Source organism: Clinocottus analis, unplaced genomic scaffold (genome assembly GCF_023055335.1).
Source record: "Clinocottus analis isolate CAN_PGR_092001 unplaced genomic scaffold, fCliAna1.0.p SCAF_5, whole genome shotgun sequence".
NCBI lineage: Eukaryota > Metazoa > Chordata > Actinopteri > Perciformes > Cottidae > Clinocottus > Clinocottus analis.
This window is the reverse complement of record NW_027176207.1, coordinates 12,015,175-12,040,623: the sequence shown is the minus strand read 5'-3', so window position 1 is coordinate 12,040,623 and position 25,449 is coordinate 12,015,175. Positions and strand designations below refer to the sequence as shown.

The 25,449-nt window shown below is 38.2% G+C and overlaps 1 protein-coding gene across 1 annotated transcript in view; it reads right to left on the bottom strand.

Moving 5' to 3' along the window:
• Positions 1–7,485: 7,485 nt before the first annotated feature.
• mtnr1bb (melatonin receptor 1Bb) overlaps positions 7,486–25,449 on the bottom strand; it is a 32,425-nt gene continuing 14,461 nt past the window's right edge. Inside the window, exons 2-4 of the mRNA XM_068600628.1 lie at positions 13,473–13,591; positions 12,981–13,325; positions 7,486–12,569 (exon numbers count right to left, since the gene is read on the bottom strand). Coding sequence (XP_068456729.1) covers positions 12,147–12,569; positions 12,981–13,325; positions 13,473–13,591 — 887 coding nt within the window. The 3' untranslated portion in view covers positions 7,486–12,146. The remainder of the gene's footprint in view (positions 12,570–12,980; positions 13,326–13,472; positions 13,592–25,449) is intronic.

The window sequence follows — 25,449 nt, the reverse complement described above, 5'->3', positions numbered from 1 at the left end:
ACAGATTGTAAAGCCCTCCAAGACAAATCTTGTATTTGTGATTTTGGGCGATACAAAATAAACTGAAACTGAACTGAATTATTGTACCTTTGCCAGTTTCAAATAGTCTTACATTTTAAGTCTCTTCCTCTCAATAGATTCTGAAATAAATCTTCAGCACTTTGGTGCATCGCAGGAAGGAGCTGCATGGCATATTAGACGGAGCGGGGTGGCATAGTTGACGGGTCAGGAACCGGCAGAGCCACAGGGGAGAGATCTGGCGTGTAGAATTCAAAGTTGTCAATCATATTTGGGGTATTTTAGAAACCAGCTGGAGGAAGGCATTTCTGCAGGTTCTTGCTTCTCAGGTCGTCTGGATGTTCTCACAGCCCGGGGAGATGTTTATGCTCTCAGTGGCCCATCGAGCCTGCAGACGGACAGAACTGCGCTTGGCTCAGATTATTCTAGACCCAATCAACATGTGGTAATAAGACATGACCAAGATATATTACAGATGAACAATTAGCAATCAACCACCATCAGGGAGTTGGCACATAATCAACATTGTCCAACAAGCCCATTCACAGTGTTTGGCCTCGGCTTCCACAAACACATGCTCAATCAGACATTTTCATTTAGCTTATCAACCATTGGCAAATACTGCGAAAATAGCTGTGAACCAATGGAAGTTGTCTAAATTAAAGTCTACTATTGAAGAGATTCTGAAGACAGGAGTAAATTTGGATGACTAAAATGTCATTCGAAATTCAACAAAACATTGATACAGCTGATTTTATCTGATGAGCCATCTGAAGGAGTAAGATGAAAGTGAAATATGTCGATTGGAATATCAACAATTTTAGTCAATTTTAGTGTAAAAGAAAAGTCTTTAGTCTTCTGGCAGATCCTTTCAGTATAATCATTTCCAAATAATTAAATTAGTATTATATATTATTAGTGGTACCTATTGTACACTATAAAAAATATTTAATTTTACAGTTTCCTTTGACAAATATCAAATAACATGGTGAATCAAGAGCATACAAACCAATTTGGGTCAGAATCTGTCTCATTTCTGGTTCTATTCATCTCTTTTTGAATGATTTATGTTGGATAAAGCCACACCCAGAGATAATTTAATCAAATGGCAAGAGAGACAGAAGATTGAGATGAGTTGGAGATGTGAAGGATGTGTGGCGACTGCGGCTCTGTGGTTAGCATGTCTTTCAATCAGAGGATTGGTGGATTGAGCCCATGTTCTGCCTCAGCTGTGCTAGTTCACGTGAAGTGTCCTCGAGCAAGACCCTTAACCCTGAATTGCTCCCCGTTGGTGTGTCCACGGTGTATAGAAAAAACAATGTAAGTCGCTTTGGATAAAAGCGTCAGCTAAATGTAGTGTGATGTAATAAATTACAATCACCACTGTTAAATTTGCTGGATTCCACATTCCCGTGCACCTACCACGACAATTATCCAACCAAGTCAGTGTCTTTTAGCTGAAGTCTATAATGAATTTACGATATGAAAGTTAAATTCAAACCTACCAATATTTACAATATGGAGTAATCTACTGACTTAATTAATGCTGATAAAAACAAAGTCGTACATTATATATGAAGACAAGTGATACATGTTAGAAGCCAAAACCATTGATTAACAATCAAGCGTAATAATGTGTTGCACTGGAGATGAGATGATGAAATATGAAACGTATTGTGGAAATAGTTTACAGAGCTAATGTTTTGTGGAAAGTCTTGCTGAGAGGTTAATGAGCAGTGGTAATTCACAGCTTTGTGTCATTACCCAATGGGTTTTTCCACAATATGCACTGAACTGATAAAACAATGGAATAAAATAGTTTTGATGGCTAAGTCCAATCAACATAAACTGTTCAGTGTCAGGTCATCAAGACGTTAGTTACACTATATGCTTTAGTATGATTGTTTATTATTTAATTGATCGAAAGTCCTTTAGGTAATTTATTGCAGCTCAACGATTCTCATTTTGTCTGCGCCATTTAGCTACCTCTACAGTCTTAAGACGCTCTCTCCCTCTGTTCAACTTGCATAACTCACATCTATACTTCCGTTTTATCAGAGGAGCTGTAATGAACAGATCTGAGATTACTGTTTGATGCCGTCTTTAATCCTTCCACTGAGGCAACTGAGACACCTTCTGGACTTCCTCTGCTGAGCAGATTTGGATCAAGAGACCTGGGACTGCCTGCCAATCAGCACAGTGAATTCATTCAGGAAATAGCCTATTAACAAAACTACATTTATCTGTGAAGCGCCATGAATTTGCAGTTTTGTTACTTTGAGACTGTATGACGTTTTCAAACACGTTCATGGAGTTGGGGCTATAGTGAACTTCCGTCATGTTGGAAATTGAAATGCATCAAAAGTCTCGCACTTCATCTGTAATACAAAGAGAATGGGGGAAAATCCATTATCGTTTTCACAAGTATCTTCTGAGGCTGGCCATCCCAATGATAGATCATGTCAAACTGTAAATCTACATCCATCCCACTGGCACTCGTAAATACAAATCAAAGGTTTTCCAATATTCACTTTGATCATTCATATTGAATAACTGGTATAAATTGTAAGGAGCAGCAGCCGTTATCGAGAGAATGTAATTGTTTAACCTGACAATATCACGAGACGCAATGGTAAGAGTAATACAAAGAGATGAGTTACAAATATACATACAACGGCATTAGCTTGAGTTAACTATTACCCACGATATGTACCATTTCCAACAATAAATAAACTTTATAATATATCAACTGATTGGTAATCATACTCTGAAGGATTGTTAGGTTACAAAAAAGGTAATTATATATATATATATGTACATCAGCGTTCCCTTTGTAGTATATACAGTTGATGTGATATAGTATGTGATATATTTTCTTCCTGCTTTTGTTTACTGTATAAGGGATACTCTGTTGCCAGTTGATTTATTGAGCATTAAAGTAAACACTGCCGCAGTACAGATTTAATCATTACTAGTTGATTTACTCCAGACTACTGGGTCAGATCTCCCTCATAAAGTATTCTCTTTATATCATTTAAGAGAATATACTGTTAGAATATAAAATACAAAAATGTGCTTGCATAACCTCAATAGTGTAGATGATGATCAATGTAAAGCAATATTCTTGTGATCTCAGAAAGGATCATCAAGTCAATGATCATATACATGGAAAATAAAACAGAGGAGGGGCAAAAATTACTTTCCTTACTCTCGGAAAAGTGCATATTAGAAAGAGAATGTGGGCAGAGAGGAAATTCATTTTGGAAACATTAGTTGGAGAGAGTCACTTAGGTGAATTGTTTCAACAGATTTTGTGGTGCATTGTGAACATTAAACAAGGGTTTTTCTCTTCATATTTGTTTGTGTGAGAGGTTCAAGAGCCAATTTCTGGTTTGTGATTTGGACAATAATTAAAAACACTGTTTTCACACACCACATCGAGTCATCCATCCTGTTAAGGTCATCGAGGCAAGAGCCCATCACGATTGGGCGAGGGTGTAACACATCTCAATGGATGCAGGGTTTCAAGTCCATCACGGAAAAACACATTTACACTCACAATCACGCCTACATTTCAGAGCTCCCACTTCCTCTGACCTGCGAGTCAGTGGACAGTGTTAGGGAAATGGTGCACCTGATGGAAACCCATACAGACACAGGGACACCATGCAGCCACCATCAGCACCAACCACTTTGCAGCCAAACAAACTATAAAACAGGCATGTGAGGAAAGCTTTTAATGATGGTTGCAGTTACTGTATTGTGATTGTGATGAGGATTGTATTTTAGAAATGGACATGAGTATGGGATCAATAATAAAAAGAAATCTCTATAACTAAAAGCGTACTGCATTCTCTGGAAATGGCTCAGTTTAAATATAAAAGGGCATTTCAGGGACCCATGTCCCGCAGTAGCATCATTTCAAGGACGGTATTGGATGGCAGCTGAGATTCACTGTTACTGAATGTTACAGACTGAAAAGAAAATGATAATTGGAATACCTAATCTTCTCTGCTGAGAACTCAGCCAAATGCAGAGGAACATGACAGGTTGGCTGCTTACAGTCTCTGTTTGTTTAGGACTGTTGATTTTGTTAGAGAGACGAGTTGGTGTCTGCAGCCTATGTTGTTATGCCAACCACAGGGCCACCCTGGAGGTCTTAGCAGCTATCGACATCTTCAGGCTCCTTTGGTCCTCAGCAAAGAGCGGACCGCTGACTCCTGTAGCAGCTCGTACTTCTACCAGTTGCAGAGTACAGTAATTGAAAGTTTTGAAGTAGAGCGGGGATGCCAACGTGACTGGCGTTCTTGAGCAGTAAAAGAGAAGCTTGTTGGCAGTAAGACAAAAGCTGCAGTCTGGATAAGACAGTTCATAGACAATAGTTTGGGATGTGTTTTTTTTTGCTGGCAATGCTTGTGGTCATCTGCAACTGTTGAGACTTAAAAAACCACGAGGCGATGAGGTGTTTGAAAGCAAGTTTTCTGACAGATGAATCTTTTCTTCATCAAAAAACAGATTGAGAGTAATTCTAGTCATCTTTTGCTGGTGTAAAGAAAAGGCTATGCTACGTAAACTATATTTGAACTTATTGTTAAAGCTCGGACCTATTCAATTCTTTGCAATAGCTCAAAAAACTGCAAGCTTCACTCAAAAACACAAGTCACAGATGAAAATGCACTTTAGTCAGGAAACAACCAAGGATCAGAAGCTGTCAGAGCAAACCAAATTATCCCAAAAGGGAACAGGCGGAGAATAATCAAACTGAGGATCAGCAGAACAAAGGAAGGCTTGGGTGGATGCAAACTAACAGGAAATGAGTGGAGATGGGCCGAGATATTGTATATACTACAAGGCTGATTATGGAGCAATGGAGCAGTAAGCAAGTAAGTAGGCACTGGGCGGGGAAGGTCAGATGATGGGAATGCAGAAAATGGCCTTATTGAAGGGCAGAAAGGAGTGGCTGGAGATCAGGCAGCAACACAACAGGAGCCGGCTGAACCTTCAGCAAGCTGCAGCTCACTAGTGCGTCAGTCATTTCAAACTAGACATTGATTGATTTTAAATTCTAATATAAGTCCCAAAGTTTCAAAAATATCAGACAAAAAATTGGGGGAATATGTATTTCCAATTGAAGGAATGGTGCACTCACAAGTTGGGGTTTGAATATTTATTTGTGTGAACATCATGCACCTTCAATGAAGGGTTGGAAGAGACCATTTGAAAGTATATATATATATATGATTCTGTCAGACATCAGGAATAGGATGAGTTTTACAACCACAAAGTAATGAAGTAGGATATTAAGAGTTCATTAAACAGATTTGCAGTTCCAACATAAATGTTAAATCACAAGACTCTTTTCCCTCCAAACCATGCACGCAGAACAAAGAAGTAACTGGTATTAGCGTTGTTATTTGTTCGATGTTATTTAAATCTGTAATATTTCCCTTTAATATTCCTACATGGACAAAATCATCCATGAATTGTTAATCTGTTGGAACAGCTTCCCGGATCCTATGTTAAATATGCACCAAATCAGATGTCCTGTGAGCCAAAACCAACACAAACAATATATATTTTTTTCAAATGTATCACAAATTACAAAATAGCATGAGTCCTTTCATCTCATTCATCGCTAAAAGCCTGCTGAGTTCTGCTCACCAGGGAAGCATCCGGTATGTTTTTCTCCCGTCTTAAATGTGAAGGGGTCCATGTGTCATAGGACACGCATTTTCTCTTAACATCACTGTGCGTATAATTGGTAAAAAAAAAAAAGTTGAAAAAAATAAATGCTTCACTTGAAAGTAATTCAAACTTTCTAAATAAATGTCACACTAAACCTGTACTAATTTAATATCTGTGACTATGATACATTAAGTAAATCCCTATAATTTCCTAAGAGTGCCCTGTAATCTCTACTCTAAAGAGAAATTGATTTGTAAAATATTGTTTCTGGGTGAAATTAATGAATGGATTAAGAGTTAATCTAATCTATTATCTTTGTTAATCCAATCATTAGGTGCAATTAAAGTGTCCTTCTACACATATAATGTTAATCAGAATTATTAAAGGCAATTACAACCTTGATGTAAAAATTGCATGGCTGTTAGAAGACAGAGACATCAACTACATTAACTATTTGTTGAACTGTTGAAATGTGATATTTTCTCCCATGCGAGATGCAGATACTGCAGCTGGGGTTGGCTTCTATTTTTATTGGGGGTATGATTACAGTTTGTTTTTAGTTCAGCAAAGAATGGAGTATGACAAAGATATGTACTGAAAGAGAATTATTATACATAAAAGCCTTAATAATTACTTTGATATGAGCTGAGCTCCTCATCTGTGGCAATACATTATCTTGTGATTGGAGAGGCAGCGTTTGAGAACGATGATGATCTGTCGTTCAATGAGAACGACAGATTTTAAGCATGAACTCAATTGAAGCGTGCACTTGCCAAACACCTTGTTAATCAAACAAAATGATATCACACAACTACTCCTTTGTAAAGTGTTAAATATATTCTCTTGAAGTGATTGATTGTTGTCCTCTTCTCATTACAGTGCTGATTTGAGCATTTAGTTTGATTATGGGGACAAGACTATCATCTGGATATCACCTCCTCCAATTATTCATCATGAGCAAGCAGTAATTTTTCTTAATCACATCCCACTTTCTTAATCATAATCCTTGCCTCCGGTGCTGGATCACCACCACTTGTCTGTGTCCTACCGTCTGCTACAATCTTATCTACATTCACTTCTCTTACCGCCTCATTCTGTCTGGCAATCCTTGCCTCTCTCTCTCTCTGTCTCTCTCTCTCTCCTTCTCTCTCTCTCTCTCTCTCTCTCTCTCTCTCTCTCTCTCTCCCTCTCTCTCCTTCTCTCTCTCTCTCTCTCTCTCTCTCTCTCTCTCTCTCTCTCTCTCTCTCTCTCTCTCTCTCTCTCTCTCTCTCTCACACATACTGAGGAGTAATGATATTCATTGTGTGACCATGAGTGGTTTTAGAGGAACTGCTAAAAATATTATCACGGGCTGACAATTTGACTTTTTTAAGTCCCGAGGCTTTGTTAAAACGTCAATTTAATTTAAGTTTTATGGATAAACGAGAGTACAAAATAAAACATTTAGAATCTATCCATCCACAAGCCCAATGGGACCCAATGTATATTGTATACTTTATATACCCTTTAACCCTGAATGTTGCGTACCCTATCTCATAAATATGTACCTGTTCAACAACCAAGCTCTACTTATCCATCCATCTCTCCTATCCACTTAACAGAAGAGTCTGCAAGTGCATAAAGGAGTTCAAAGTATGCACCACTAGCTGGCAAAAGTGTTCTCTCCTCTAATTCAACCTTATTCTGAGCATTAAAAGAGTATCTCAAGTACAGAAACTTTCAGTCAAAACACCCTTAAAAAGTCCGGCATCCTGGTCTACAGTGAGAAATGTGTTGGTTTTAGTGAAGTGTGGCTTTAAAGAAACCTTTAACCACTTACGACTGGATGAGTATTTTTAAGTGTACAAATGCATTCATGATCAAATATCACAAAGTATGATATCATATATCAATTTTATTTTCAGTAACAGCTGAATTCAGTAGAACTATAACATAATGCATATCTATTTACACACAGTTTCTTTTTTTAAATTTTTTTACGAGACTCAGTGTCACAACCAAGCCTTTTGAGTCCATTACATTCCACAGATTTCCCTTTGGGTCCTCAGACCATCCCCCGGGCGTCGCGGCCTGCGCCTGTTAGTGAATTCTTGTCAATGAGCACCACTTCATAAATAATATCAGACAAGCATGCACATTCACACTGCCTCTGGAACAGAGGTCACGAGTCGTCGACTAGCTGAAACGTCAGTCACCAATTTCCAACCTCACTTCTGTTCTAATAAGGCATTTTAAATTGTCTTGTGCCTCTTCAAAATTACAGCTTGATCAGAAATTCCTGTGTAACAAGCCTCAAAGAATTCAGGCTGCAGGCTCACAGAAATCTTACCTATGTCTAACAAGTTGCAGCCAATTACTGACTGTAAATATTTATCTGGTAAAAAAAAAAAAAAAAAAAAGGACTTGTGCTTTGCAAACAATTTATTAGCTGTTTCATTCAGGTTTTCGTAATCACAGTTTTAATTGTGTCGATTGTTTATTGTTTTCCTCTCTGTAAACTAGGATGTGTAAACACAGATAAGATTCTGTGGTTTCATGGTATGTATCTGTAACTGTAAACTGTAAGTGCATTCAATTATGTTCCCAAAGCTTGCCATTTTATTTTCATCTGAGTAAAAGTACCTTGCACATCATTTGATCAGTATTGCATCCTTTTCTGCCTTTAGCTGTGAGCTGATGTTGTCATGCTGTTACATAACCCATTATCAACACAAGAAATGTCTACTCTATGGCGAGTATGCCCAGATGAACATGAAGGTAGAGAACAGTGAGGTTTACAATGAGCCTAAATTGTGCCAGAGGAGGATATCTAAATTATCTATTTTACCTGCTTACAGTGCTGCCATGTTTCTGCTTAGTAGACAGTACAAATATGTTGTATTTTACATAATCATAACCTTGATGAGCAAATCACTGTTTGTAATCAAGTTCCTATGATTTGGGAATTTCTCATGATCACCTGTAATTACAAACTGCAACCGTGAAAATAAGTTGTATGAAGCAACTGTGTTTATAACAGCTACTGAATACAAGCATTTGACAATGCAAAGTGTCTGCTTTACAAATGCTGCTTTCTCTCAAGGGTGGAAAGCAAAAGTTAGAAATACTTTAAACGATAAATGCCTCTGTTAGGAAAATGTCAACCTGCATGAATATTGTGCATGGATGTTGTGGTGACCTTCACTGTTTAGATTCTTGTGTGTTTCTTTTGAAGCCAGAATTGTATTCAAGACATTAATATGCTGTATGTTGTTGTCTGCTGCATCCTCTCACATTTTGCAAACAGCCAGCTTGACTGTTTTCTTTTCTTTTTTTCATTCGAATTAATACAAAAGAATAAATATGTTTTTTTTTTTTTTTTACCAGCTTGCCAATTTTGATAACACGATTCCTCTTAGGATTTCGAAGACTATTAATTACCTTATTTTTCTGTGTTAAAGCTCAGTGAGTAATTGCAGCAGAGAGCAACAACTTAAGCTGCGAGGTTGTGCTGTACCAACGTCCTGAAAGCTAACCGGCAACGTCTCCATTTGGTCGCATGGAGACTCAGGCCCAAAGTAAGGGCGCAAACAGTGCACATAGGAACATATATGAACATAGTTACATAATATTTATGGAGGGTATATAGAAAGAAAACAATAACAAAGGTAATATGAGGTTTTATATCTCTTGCCTGAAGCCTTCGTGTGAACTTTTGTGAGATGCTGAGAGAACTTTCTATAGACAACCGTCCTGAATACATAAAAAGAAGCAGGAAGAGCGAGAGCTAGGTTTGCTGAATAGATTTATTTTTAATAGAAAATATGGTCCTTGCCATGATATCTCAAATTTGACACTATTTTATTAACTGTAAGGCAGTGCTTTTAAATAAATAAAAGAGCTTGAAGGACTCAAGGTGTTTTTAAAGATTTCTACCAGCAATAACTCGACAAAGTGTACGTACACCTAGCGCACTTCAGCTCTGCCCTTTTCTTTGGTTTAAATTGTTTAAAATTATCTGCTTTCCTCCAAGTGGATCAATATTACTCTCCACATATTTGAGTATTAGTTTTCCCTCATAAGTATGAGACTTGTTTTTTGTTGCTGTTCAGCTTTTCCTTCCTGGCACCGATGACTTTCTCACCTCTCTTTCAAGACAGTCACTCTTCATTTATCTAAATTCCATCTCTTTAACAAAACTTTGTATACTCCTGAATCCTTCCAAATATTCCTCCTCTGCTTGCAAAGCTCTCTATCTCTCCCGGCCTATATGAATATTTATAATCCGACTTTGAGCTTTCCATCTGTTACCATTCTTGATCTATGGCTTTTGTACATTTTACCATACAAGAACACACACGTGATATTACTGAAATCAAATAATAAATGTAAAGAAACCTTTAAAAACAATATGAGGAACTTGTTATGCCATTTTTGGATATTTGATTTCTGCATTTAGAAGTTGATTTCATCACTCCACATTAAAAAAAACAAATGCATTTGTTTTGATGCAATGTACATGCCAATTAAGCAAGAGATAGTTTTAGATGCACTTTGTAACTGTATTGGAGTTAATTGAAAGATAGTTGAAGCTTTTTTGGTAACACATACTTGAATACATTTCCAATAACAATATACCACATTTAAAAACCACACACAGTAATTTACTAAATATCTTCATGAAATGTCTTCAGACTCCCTTATATGGCAGCTAATAAACTACAAATAGTGTGGCATAAGAACATGTTCGGTAGGCACCCTGAGACGGGAATGCAGATATGATCTGTATCTTCTCAACAATCTACATCTCTTGAAACGTTACTCAGTTGAGAGGCAATGCATGTCACACTTCCACAGTTTAGGCATCAATATGTATCCCTGGTGGATAACGATTTCTATAATTATAATATAAAATAAATCAATAACAAAGATACATTACCTGTGAGATGAAACGCAAACATTTTGCATAAGTATTTCAGAATGAAGAGTAAGAATTACCACTGCATACCATATTCTGCATATGATGTCGGAGGCAGAGGAGCGTTTGCCCATTCTATATTGCCTGCTGCACAGTCACTACAATTATTTATCCACTTTCTTATTTCCAAGAGAGAAAGTCTTTCTATCATTGAACATCCAGAACTTGTGTTGTAGTCCTATTGTTAGTCTGCTGTGTGGCCTCAGGAGCACCATGATTTTACAGTCTATCGGTAGGATGTATGGATGTACTAAGGTGACTATGTCAGTCAGATGGATATGATGTTAACCAGCAGCTGGTTCTCTACTGGTGGGACAAGTCCTAAAGCAAAATAAGGTACCCTGTATAAAACTCATGTTGGACTCTTATAGCAGAATATGAGATAAGTATGAGTCAACATTATTCAGTTCAAATTAATGAAATATTTAGAGGAAAAAAAAAAACTTTTTCAAGAATAACTTTGCTGATAATGTAACATCAAATCAATATATTTGTTTCTCATATTGTTTCGGCTCATTGTAAGAACACATGTTTTCTTCAAACAGGAGTATCAAGGGAGGCGTTACTTGCAGCCCACAGTGATCTATAAATTAGATTTGAGGTGAAGTTACATAATGGTCAAACTGCAGTAGTTGAGGAGTCAGCAGGACGATAGAGTTACAGCAGCAATAATAGATACAGCATGTCTCCTCGGCCCGCTACACCACGTGCGCCACTTGTTTTGGTTTGATAGTTAGTTCATCTTGCATGTTGTGGGGCTAGTGACTTGCTTTGTGTTGATTTCCTGAATTATTGTATTATGTTCATTACTAAGTTTTTGTTTGTGGTGTTTTGCAGTGCAAGAGGGTCAGACCAGGCAGCATGAGGTATATGCTACCGTTACATTACTGTCACCACGCCAAACTCCATCCGACTAATCTCAGACATTAGACAGACAGACATTATCTCCTTTTTACAAATCTAGCATTCAAGTGAGGCGAGTTGTTCTATTTGAGGCTTTTGAAGTTACTAAAGAGGTGTAGCCAGCGTTCAGTTGCTACCCTGTTTTGTGAAATACACAGAGTCTACGGTAGCAGACCTTAAAGGATATTACATTTGTATGATATATTAATGTACCATTCAGATTGTTTTAGAATACAAGCTAAATGAAACTACAATGCATGACTTTGTTCCCCAGGACATAATACCATATCAACATCGACGAGGTCACTCTACCTTATTTGGCATTTTAGCAAAGTTGTTGAGTTAATCCTCCAAATGATAAACTCACAAGATTTTATATGATTATATCATTTTTTACAACTTAGAAAAACCTTCTTCAGGTATAATCACTTTTACCTCCACCCTGGTCTAATCAATTTCAGTTAACAGAAAACCCAGCCATGCATTTTAGTTTCATTTATTTCTTGATACTCTTTAGCTGCACAACTGACTGAATGTCACAACAACAGGAATTACTATTAAACGGGCTCCAGGATTACAGATGTCATTCTTTGTTTGAGCGATCTCTGACCGACTCGTTGTTGTTGAGCGGCGGAGGCACCGAATGCTTGCTCCTCATGCTCCTGCCCTCCGTGGCAGGTCGCGAGGTCTCTGTCACGAAAAGCCGAGTCACCCAAACAGAAGTGACAATGCGTTTGTATTCGTTCCTGAAATTCCTGTTGAGTAAGCCATAGATGATGGCATTCAGACAGCTATTGAAGTAGGCCATAAAATAACTGACCACAAAAAGCCACTCAGGGATACGGGGAGCCACTCGAGACGGATCTATGGCCACCGCCAAGCCAATCAGGTTAAGTGGAGCCCAGCAGATGGCAAACAGCACAAAGACCACAAACATTGTGATGAAATTCCGCAAGTCACTTGGTCTGAGGCGAGGGCTCTCGTCTGTTTTCACTTTACGTCGCACCTGGATGAAAACACAGAAGATAAGAATTATCTAAACGTTAACGCTGCCAAGGCTGCTGCTCCTCTCTGCCTCTGTATATTACACACATTGAAATAATAAGACAGAAACCCACACAGATATGCATACATTCAGGTATCTCATCCATCTATCGGCCTGTCAAACACATTATTGGATGATGTATTTTGTCCTGGTATTTGGAAAATGACACTAACTCATCCAGTAAAGGGTCAGTGAATATACTTTTGTGTTCTACATTACAGCACCAATTTAGATGAACTCTGAAAGACTGATGAATTTGATTTGGCCCAAGGTTTGCCTGTGTTGTTTACAGCTGATTGCATGTTTACAGGTTAATACCTTATGTGTGGCTGTAAAGATGTAAATAACCATGTGGAGGAGCAGTAGACTGACCTGAATCACAAGTACCCAGATGCGTAGATAACAGAAGGTTACCACAGCAATTGGAACCAAGAAGTGAACCACAACCACCGCCACTGTGTACGAACTGCTGACATTTTGGGCGAAGGTGCAGGAGTAGACCCGCGGGTCGTAGCGCAGGGAGCCAACGAAGAAATTGGGGATAATGGCCACCACTGTGAGTACCCAAATTAAGGCAACGAACATCAGAGTGTTGCGAAAGCTGTACAGCCGACTGTAGGAGAATGAATGACAGATGTAGCAGTATCTGTTCACCGCAATCCCAGTGATGTTGAAAATGGAACCGATGACACTCATCCCCATCAGGAAACCGCTGACCTGAACAGAAAGAAAGAAAGAAAGAAAGAAAGGAAGAAAGAAAGAAAGACAGAAAGAAAGAAGTGTTTGTTTTTGTGTCAGTGTGTTGGGAGTAGTTTACAGGTGTTGGGAGTTAACTGACACATGCTTTCGCTGATGCAGTCTTACCATGCATTGTGTGTTTCCCAGTGCCCATCCGTCATGGAAGAGAGCATAGAGAACCAAGGGGTAGGGGTAGAAGGCTACCACAAGGTCAGCGAAGGCCAAACTCACCACAAATACATTACCTGGAGAGGAAGACACAGAGAGACAGTCTCTAAATAACTTTCTCTTTTGATTGTGGAGTCACATGTTTTATTATGCAGGAGGCACTGCATTCACCCTCTACTGCAGCTATAATGGCTTGGTACCTCATGTTCTCATCTCAGCACAATGAGTTTGCCTGCATGTGCTCAGACAATCAGGATGAGTACATTCAACCCTGTCAGCTGACTCTGATAGGAGGCGTAATGCGTAGCACTTTTGATACCTTTACATTTCAAGTGCGCACATGTTTTGCATATAACACTGCATACATCATATGTTATTAACTTGTGTTACAATGTCCAAACATTCCTCCAGTATTCACCTTGTTTTTACAGTACAGTCATATTTCAAGCTGGCAACTACAATGAGTATTTTTTCTCTGATAATAATCTAATGTTGGAGGAGCCTACTTTAGCAGCTTGGCAAGATTGTTAGTATTCTATTGGTAGTGAGGGCTGAGATTACATAACAAAGGTTTCTAGCCAATGCCACAGCCATTTGCCTCATCACAGACAACATTTTATCAGGAATGGCAGAATCACTCTGTTTTGACAGAGTAGAGGGAGAAGCTTGTGGACGTGGCACTTGAGCTTCAGTGGCACCGGGGCATGCAGGTCCTTTGCAATCTAGCGCATCCCCTCGCCGAATCCAAACAGTGTGCTCCGGTTTCTTGTTTTCAAAATCGACATACATGTTCTTGAGTTCAGGCAGACCTTTGTTGATAAATTGCAATAGCACTACCGCGGCTACAAACTGATTAGCATCCAATTGTATTCATATACTAAACAGCAATTATAACCCGAGTCACCTAGTACGCTCATGGAAGCGCCAGTGCTAACCTCGTGGTTTTTTTTTTTGGCAACAAATTTATCAGGAGGGACCTCGAGCACAAGAGGAACCCCAGACCTTGGTTGTGGGGGTGTTAAAGGAGGGAGACCTTACTGTGGGATTAAGGATACTTGAATAATCCACATGCTCGAATCATGTCAAAAGTACTTAGTGTAAAGTACACTAGGGCTCTATTTATAGCTCTGCAAAGAAGCTGCTGCACTTCTTTTTGTAACTACAGTATGTGCACATGTGACTTTGGTATGTGGCTGGCAACCTAGAACTGTCATGATGCACTATGACGCCCAAAGTGGATGTAGAAAAACTCTATTTATTTAGGGAATCACCCTCTGAATATAATTCTGTGAATATACTCAAAAAACTGTATATAGGAGGGACATTCTTTAAATATCCGACATTAAATTTTCAATGAAAAGAACTGTGATTAGGATCAACAAATACATGAATCAATGACTCACTTATACATAACTATAGGAAGAAGCACCTAACACTATACAAATATTGAAATTGAGACAAGATAAGTGCTCCAGATGAAAGGTTAAGGGGTTACAGACATAATTGTAATGAATTATGTTGGGGACATGAATGTGTCAACCAAATTTCATGGCAATCCATCCAATAGTTGTTCGGACATTTCACAAAAATGATGACTCTGAATCTCATGGTGGCTCGAGCAAAGAAATACGAGAGTCATCAAAGTCAGAGAGATTTGTCATTTGGGGACCATGAATAATTTCACCACATTTCATTGGAATACGTCCACTCCAGTCTGGACTAAAGTGGTGGAGCGACCAACAGCCTGACAGCAGCAATTCCAATCCTAAAAACTTCCACACAGCAAATTTGAAGTTTTAGTACAATGAACACAGGACACAAACAGAGATTAATATAAACTCATATTCACCAGGGAATTCCAGCAACAGTTAGATACAAATACAATGGAATTCGATAACTTAAAAATACATTTGATCACAGTACAGATGCTTCAATTCCGACCAACAAAATACAGTATACAGGACAAATTTCTCAACGTAGACAATCACTTATGCATGGGATTTTGGGAAATGCACTATGCATCTTATAGCCTTATAAAACTTCCTAATCTAATACCGTTGCATTCTTTCCAGTGTATTCGAATATAAATTGGATGTGTGCATTGGGGAGGAAAGGCATAATGTACAATGAAATGTACAGTATGAATTTTTAATGCGTTATATATTTTTTTAAAGCTTGATATGAGTAGAAAGCTTGATATGGCAGAAATTACATTTTTGGCCTGGATAGATTGATGTGTGTGTGTGTGTGTGTGTGTGTGTGTGTGTGTGTGTGTGTGTGTGTGTGTGTGTGTGTGTGTGTGTTACACTTCAATGAAAACATTATGCATTGCAGAAAGACACATATAGGACATGAAGGGTGGAGGTATAACCTGCACACATGCACAAAAAGTTATACAATAATAGAGCAAAAGAAATCCGACTTCTTGTGCTTTAATCTCACCTTGAGGCTACAGCAGTCTTTACAGGTGAGAGTTTTGAGACTCCTTGCATGTGGAAATTAAACTTCCATATTCAACAAACCACTATTCTCCTCATTCCTTGAAACATATTGACTTTATTCTCTTCTTCTTTTTGCAACATGAAGTGGTTCTCCCTCCACACACATATGCCATCGTGAGCTATAGGAACAATAATAGACTTTGTTAAGATTAACTGTGAAAATGGACCATTTACTGTTTTATGTGGTCTTTATGCTCCAACAACAGCACTTGGTAATAGAGGCCTACCAGACTGCCAGGAGAACGAGATCCTTTTAAGCACGGTCATTATGACATTGTTAGATTAGATAAAATTAGACATTAAAACCTTTCAAGTGTTTAAGTCTGTGAGAAATAATTGGTCATTATGCAATGAAAGTTAATGTTCAAAGACAGGCACATAAATACTATATATATATATATATATAAACCATAAAACCATAAAAGGGTTCTCTATCCCATAAAATTACTGCAGACTGAGGTGAGGTTTTCCGATAATTATGGAAATTTCGATTTTCAATTAACATGTTGAACTGAGTCACCTCCAATATAACAAAGAATGCAGCATAAAACCGTGATTGTTCAGCTGTGTGTACTCCATCTTTAAATTATTCAGAAAATTATCACACAGCTGTCAGAACCATATGTTCCTTTTGAAAGGCAATCACCAACAGGTCTAAACTGTGAAATAACTGACCTTGATGACCTGCTGTTCCACTGCACTGCCATGGCATCACAATACATGAGAAAAAACAAGCTGCACAGCTGTTATGAGCCACTTGTTTAAACATACTTGAATGCTAAATCAGCATTTAGCATTTTTGTTAGTGTCTGTTTCATTGTTTGTGTTTTTGCATTGGTTAACAGAGATATACATGGATGGGTTTTTGATGAGTGTGAGAGTAGTTTATTTGGTGTGACAGGTACTGAGTAGGAAAGCAGGTAACATGATGTAAAATGTCATGAGTAACTATTATAAGATGGGATGATGGTGTAACTGATTAAAGCTGGTGTAAAATGTAAATATGCAATGAAAATTTGCGAAAAGTGTGAACAGTTTTTTATACTCACAAAACCGATGAAAAACAAGTAAAACGGTTGTAATTATCAACAAAAATAAAAGAGAATTGGAGAAATCCTTTCTGCAATAGCTGTTGACTTCTCTACAACAAGCAATACTGTTAATGCATCAGGACTTGCTCTGGCATTGACCCAGGATGTGTGCGTGTGTGTGTGAATGAGAGAGAGAGAGAGAGAGAGAGAGAGAGAGAGAGAGAGAGAGAGAGAGAGAGAGAGAGAGAGAGAGAGAGACAGAGAGAGAGAGAGAGAGAGAGAGAGAGAGAGAGAGAGAGAGAGAGAGAGAGAGAGTTAATATGAACAGTTAATGGCCACTTCATTTTTGCCATGTTCAGTCGGCTGGAGGGCAGCATGCATTTGGCAAAGCAGTGAACAAGTGTTTCACATGTGGGGAGCGCATAGATGCACACCTGTGAGGATTTCTAACCATCTGTTCACCGTGCCATGATGGTGATCACATTTCATAATTAATCACAGTTGAGAGTCTAAGCTTGAATCTTGTGTTTATAACAACATATACTATGTATTTACCCAGCAGCCCCTGGGAATGGGGAGTAATTTAAACAAGCAAGTGTTTAGAGACGTTGCATTTTTAGAATTCTCAGATGAAAGCATATACACGCTCTGAAGCGTTGAGTTTAATTTGCAGTAGCAGCTTATTTGGTTGCACCAATCAAAGAGAAAATGAACAAACACGAATAATAAACTATATTTTTTGCATTGGTGCTTGTTTTTCCCCCATTTTGTGCTTAATAGGTAGATCAAATCGTTGAAGTTGGTACAGCTCTATACAAGGTTATTCACATGTACATAATTGCATATGGAAATGCTGACGGAAACATAATCTCCTTTGTCAAACCCATGCATGCATGATTACTGTAATAAACAATATTAGAACCCAAAAAATATGTTGTGTATCTTCCCTCCATGTCTGTGAGACATTTCCCAAGAGAAGATATTGCAAAGATTTTCTTCTCATTTTCTTTTTTTCATGTCTATCCTGTGGGAGGACATGCTAGGCAGATTTGCCTTGTTAGCATTTAAATTTGTTTTCAGGGAAGGAGTGGGGCCAAAAAGAAAGATACAAAAAGAAGATGGCAAGGGAATGGTGACGTGAATGGGGACTGAATCCAGAAAGGAGTAATGCAGAGGGAAAAGTGGTCAGGCGTGATAAAAGCTGCACTTTTAAGTGGAAAGGCTGTGTTGACAGTGTGGCGTCGATCTCATTTAAGTGGGGGTAAATAATACAATCCCCACAAGACATGATCTAGACAATTAACAACCTTGTTATTATATAATTATGCTGTCCGCTCCGGTCAATTCTTCAATCTGTTAAACTAAAAAAATATGACAAAGACAAAATGGAGGCAACGTCTGGCTCTATCTACAAAGATAAATGAACAAAGCTGTCAACAGGAAAATGAGAATTAGGGAGATGAGAAGGAAGAGTAAGTTGATGACATAAGACAAGAAAAAAAGAAAAGAACAGTACATTTTTTTCACAGTTTTGTAGGCAGGCCAGTAAACGATCTTGTCATCACCACTGTACATCAGAACCCTTTCCCCAGCATGCCAGCAGCTTCCTCACTCCACTGCCCTGCCGACTGCGTGGTCATACACAGCCGACTCCACAGGGGGAAAAAAAAGCAAACCTTTCCACCACTTCCACCAATGTGTGTGTTTTATTTCGCTTAGCTGCTCCTCAAATTTCTCAACAAAGGAGTGCTAGTTTGAAACGATACGACCCAGTAACCCTCCATCCTTGCTCCTTAATGATCCTGCTTTTTCTCTATTACGCCTTGTTTTCTGTTTGAATGTGTTTCTCGCAGACATAAAGACACAAAGCACACACTAATACTGCAAAGTGGCCATGTTGCCAGTTTTAAAATGGAATGGGAACACACCGAACTACTACTATGTGCAAACATTGACCTTAAAGGTTCTGTTCTTGAACAGAGATCAAATGTACTACATGTAACTGAAAAGTATGTCGCCTCAGGCAAATACTGGACAGTGAATTAAACTGTACACTCGTATAAGCTTTCTACTGAAGCAAGGACACAGCGTGCAGTAGATTCACATATCTAAGTGTCTAGTTTTTGTTTTTTCAAGGAGAAAAAGCCACAGCCGATGATACCTATTACAGAAGTGTAACTTCAATAGCATCAAATCATGTAATATCACTAACCCTGCTGCCAACGCAACTACCTTGATCAGTGATTTAATTTGTAGGTCAACAAGTTTAAAGGGTCCAATTATTTGCCATTCACATAACTAAATATACAAGTCTAAGAAGTGGAATACATCTCTGAGTAAGATACATCCACAAGATCACCATGAATAAATGGATAAACCGGTCTAAACTTCATCCCTGGCTCAACAAATACGCTATTCCAACAGATTTGGTTGTGCATCACAATTTATTTAACCAACCAGTAAGTTCTGTCTGAAGGGTAAAAGTCCTCCTGGTTGAGTTAATTACTATAAACATCCCCGAGGTAACATTTTAATTAAAGATGTGACGCAATTTATCCAGTAAGAGATGTGACGAGGACTTTCAATTTGACCGTTTCAATTTACCTGGAACTCTGTTTGACTATTACTAGATCAAATATGTGAAACTGAGCCTTCCTAGAAAAAGCAAACAATTAACCATTGCATAGACTCTTTTCTATGAGAATTAATAACCTGTTTTCTGTGCAAACGCGTGGGCAGTAAAGAGCCTTTAGCTACGCTCAGCAGAAGGCTTAACTATTAAGTTTTCAACTTTGTTTTGCCATCTCTGAAACACTTTGTGAATATTTACACGCTTATTGCGTTTATTTTCATAATTTCTTTAGGATTCTTTTCGAGAAGACCATCTTCTTTTTTGGGGTGTTGCTTTGCAGTGTAGGAACCTGTTGCCAATGCTGGAATAGCAACTTTCTGAAGGATTTTGAGCCACTGAGTCAGACTTTCACCATCTGAAGAGCCCTGCTTTAGATCTTTTTGAAATGTCCTATGATTGGCCAAAATCTCCCTTCACTGGCTAGAATTTCTAAAGCCTGCAACAGAGCCAAGAGGAGATGCAGGAGTCTAGTCTTTTGTCAGACCACTTAAAATGCAATATGCTGAAAAGTTTTGCCCAATGACACCCACACAAAACCTACACTAGCTTTATTGCTGCAGATTCTCTTCAAGCCAGTAAACATGATCAACAAAGCCCAAGAGGCTGAGATGTGCCGCATTTTTCAACATTTAATTAAAAATGCTATTAAATCATCATCATAATCATCATCATCCTCACCACCTGCATGCTTGTGTTTTTGTTTTGTTCATTACTAATGGTAGGAGACTGGATCAACACCAAAACACTGAAGCTCTTCCTTTTGGAAACCAGACGAGCCACACATGGGTTTTTTCCACTTGTTCCCTGTGTTCAAGTGGTCATATGAACCTCAAATGAGTTATAATACTTGTGTTAGTTTATATCATTTTCAACAACAACAAAAAAGAAGCAAGATTTGCCAAAAATGTATCCTTGAGCGGTCCCCAAGTTTTTTCAACTTGGTTCAGGGCCTTAACAACATCCCACATACTGATAACACACCTTGGACCTGAGGAATCCAAATACGCAACAAAAAGCACTGCAAAAGGTGTTTTAGTAAAAGAACCATGTCATTAGGTTCAAAAATAGAAAAGGTACTTGTTCTATGGGAAAACATTGTTGGATTTTTGCGCGCTGCGGCTTTAAATCTTCAGGAGCTTCTGCTGGTGCTCTTTCACCTGGAAGCAGAAACATCTTCCCTTCAGGGAAGCCTCTGCCTTCAAAATAGTCTGCCGAGAGAAAAGAAGAAGCTGCAGCCGTTTTGTGACTTTACAGGTAGAAATATGAAGTTTACAAGGACATGGATTACTTTGTTAGATTCCCACAAGCCTTACGGTTACGTGGATGTGTTTGTTATTGAATTGTGTTTGTTACAGTATTGTGGAACTTTAAATGAAGTTAATAAACGTTGTGGTTGCGGAGATAATTAAGTTTCTGTTTTAAAAAAAGAAAATTGTTTTCTCAAAAATCCGGCACTGGGGGCTCAGGGTAGAAAAGGTTGACAGAGCATCTGTTTTATTGATCGCTGTCAGGATCTAAACAGAATTTCAACAAATACAACAACAAAAACATTTAATTGCATTGCAAATCTTAAGGTTAGTCTTTAACAAGAGCTGCAAAGTTATACAAAGTTATTGAAGGAAAGTGTGTAGGAGGTGCTAAATATTTTAGTAAATATAATTCAGACGTTGGTTGGCTGCTGCTTTGAATCCGGCTTTGCAAAGCAGCTTTTCCTTTAGGGGCCTCCCTCAGGTCTCTCGCTCTGCTACCATCGCTTCTCTTCAGAGGGCACTGTCAGATTGTTTACAGTGTAAACAATATGCATCACCCAATATGATGCTTCATTTATGAATCAAATTAACTTGCCGATGGTTACAAGATATCTATTGCATCATGATGATATGCATAGTGGGAGCATTGATACCACCCATAACTTACAGAAAGAAAAGGGAAATCCCTAGGTCTTCGTTGCTTTTGGGAAATTGTGTCTTTTTCCTCTATTTCAACTTTAATATGTTTATATGCAATGTATATTTCTGGGGGAAAAAAAGTAACTTGTTAGTGTTGCACCCTAGCTCCCAAGCTCTTGAATAAAATACAACACACTGACTGCAAAGAAATTAAGCAACGTATAGCCACGTATATATAAACGTGCAAACCGACCGTAACCATAATAATGATAAAGAACAACATAAACGTCACTTCAAACTGTCATCAGTCAGGCACAAAGAAAGAAAGAGGGTGTAGATGGAAAAGAGGCAAAGTTCCTCCTTATCTGAAGCACTGAATGAAAAGAATGGTCACAATAAAAGCATGGATCATTATAAAGAGTGGCTTTCTTAACAACAACAGCAGTGGCAACTATATTATTGTTGATACGTTCATAATGCTAACTTTGTTCTGCTTGGTGTGACACTATGCTAAAGATACACTTGTCTTAATTCAGCACTTCATTGAATCTTGTATATTTTACAAAACTATATATATATATATATATATATATATATATATATATATATATATATATATATATATATATATATATCCTAATATGCAATTAAATTATCTGTTTGGATTCTGCACACAGAACATTTGAAGATTATACTACAATCAATAGATGTATTCAGTAGATGGGACAAAAGGTCACATTTATGCCCTCTCTGCTGGATGAATGGCTATAATGAAACTAGCTTATCAAAGTCTTTCATCTTCTAGTTTGTGCATCAGTACGGGCTGCTTGTGTTAATATTTATCTTACTGAGCCTACATTCATCTCAATATCAGTTTATGCTACACATGCTATGCCAGTGTGTGCAGAATTTTGCATGCATGCATTTGTCCAGCTACCAGAGGTATTTGCGTGGCCTCATGCACATAATGACCAAAATGTAACTGCTCATAAATCACATTTTTCAACATTTTCTCTGCTATGCGTTGGACACGAAAAGGAGACCGTTTGTTCATTTGTTTTGGACCACAGTCCTCTGAGATATCTCTCCAAATGTCTGCACAAATTAATTTTTACCATGCAGGAACTCCATGACAAATGGAAATGACAGACTCATTTTTTAAATCTTGAGCTCAATTGTTGCACTACATTAAAAATAAATCATATTGATGCCTACAATACGTAACCAGGTATTTTTTCATGATCTTGATATAATTACACGTTGCACGGGCTGTGAGATATTTACTGTATTATCAAATAAATGTTAAGTTTCTGGTTTCCGTATTTACATAATTATCAGTAGAACAGAGTGTTAAGCAAATAGCTCTGACACAAAACAGCTTCAGAAGAACACAGACAACGTCAGGAACATTACACTAAGTGACGCATTGAGCAGACAGATGGTTCACTATGACATGATGAGCGGATAATGTGACTCAATTACCATATACATGAGGGCATGGCATGCACAATCGAGTTACATCAAAGATACGGTCTGAAAATAAAATCCTCCAGTTTTAAAGTCAGGACTGTGTGACTTTATTAAATCAAAACATGTATTCTGCTGCTGCAGTTAGGATAAATTGCTCCCTGGTCTAAAAGTTTCAACACACATGAAACAGCGTTCATCAGCGTTTTGTGTTCAAGCTCGTACTTTGGGGCTTTTCTTGGTTTGGCTAACACGGGCCTTGTCCTGCAAGAGAAAGTCAGCGTTTGCACAACGTTGGTGGAATTGCAGTACAGTGTTGTGATGTGATAAAAAGCTTGTCAAGTGAAGCGATAAGTGAAGGATTTACTGCTGGTGGTTTTATTCCACACGCAGAAACCACCCAAAGCCTGTTGAAAAATGTATTTTCTGTATCATGGACACGCTTCATGGCACTGAATTGGTTTCAGGTATACAAGCAACTCTGACCTGTTTTTAGTATTTTTCTTTCTTTGTATGTACGATTGGCAGCAGAGGAAGATCATTCCAAAATTGTTACTGCTTAGGATGGTACGGTAATAATTGGTCTATATATATATATATATATATATATATATATATATATATATATATATATATATATATATATATACATATATATAGACCAATTATTACCATATATATATATATACATCTAGAAAACACAAATAAATGTACTATATACAGTGTACAATCGTAGTGAATGGAGATAGAAAAATAACATTTCAGTGTTTCTGGATATTTTCCATGGTGCCTGTGATGTCTTTTGTCAGGCATTGGGAACTCGAATACAAATATATAAATAGATTTGGATAAATATTTATATAGCATATTTTGAAAAAGGGAGAAGAAATTATCACCTAAACCTCACCTTGCTGCAAACTGTTTTCATTGGAATTTTAAGTCTGACGCATGAAATCTAGTGAGTGTGCGGTTATTGGAGTAACGGTTCATTGTGGTGGTAGCATAAATTGCAGGGAACGGATATCTAAAAAAAGGATGCAAATAAACACATTTGCATGGTGACATCACGGAGGGAAACATATATGGTGGTTTCTTTGGTAGTTTGGGTGAATCAACACTCTAAAACTATTGTTCGTATATGTTGATAGTTCAGCCCCTGACTTGAAATGGGAACTGTGTGTTCTTGAACAGAATGTGGACACACAGAGGAAGAGAAAGAGAGTGAAAAAGTTCTCGGAGTCTCAGGATAACCAGAAAACATCTAAATCCAGGAGTTAAGAAGTTAAAGTGTGGTATTGATCAAAGCAATCACCGAAGAAACATCAGCGGTTTCAAGGACTTAGCGTTTCAAAGTTCAAATGCATCCAACACACAGGCCAAATGAGAAGCTCAAGTTTATCTCCAGCTCTCTCTAACATGTGCACACCGCTTGTTCCTTAGTGATGGAGGACTGCACTGCAATTATATCAAAGGATAGCAGATTAAAGCAGGTCTCTGTGTCTCTCCAGGCAGGTAAAATGAGCAGCTGGTGATACAGACTGCATTGCGTTTAAATCAAGGGAGAGTGAAAAAGTATTCTCATTTGCATAGGACTACGTCAAAAAATCCATACATGGCCCTTAAAACAAAACAAACAGACCACATGCCAACTACGTGGCTACTGTTTGGGGGAAGATCTGGGAGTGGATTAGGTCGTGGAAATTGAACAGTGGAGATGAACAGGGTTGTATCATGTCAAAATCATGCGCTTTGTCGCCTCCAGAAGCCCTCACAACATCGGACTTCCCCCATTGCAACGTATTGATGTTTCCCGGGGCTGTTTTTTTACTCAACATACTGCATCATGAACAAAAGAACATCCCAAACATATAGTACACTATAACTTTCATGTCCTAATGCATCATATACAATTCTTGCTTTATCCAAATAACTGCATAGTTATTGTGAGCCATTGTGCGTTTGTGTGTCTAAAGAAGAGAAAGAGGTCTTAGCGGAAAGTAAGAATCTACAGCTGTGCTTGTGGCACCGTAAAACTGTACATAATGTCAGCATACTGACACACAGATGTTTCTCAGGTATAATCCTTACCATGTTCATCATCTGAGCCGAGCATGTTAGGTTGCTAACAACTGCTGTTCAGCGTTAAACACACACATGGCTTTTGTGCTATGAAAACCTCCTCTGAACACAACGGTTTCTGCTTAAAAGTTGACTCTTGTTACACTTGGCGGATCTTTAAGGAAAGTTTCAAATCTCCTCGTGTCACAGGTCGGCACTTTCTTCTCAGTGCTGGTGTCAGCAACACAGTCCAATGAAAAATAACAGCCATGGCGAAACCCACAGCAGTATAGTAATTTGCTGTAGCTTCAGTTGGCAACGGCGGGCAACTGCTGCGTAAATAATGCCAGTCAGCTC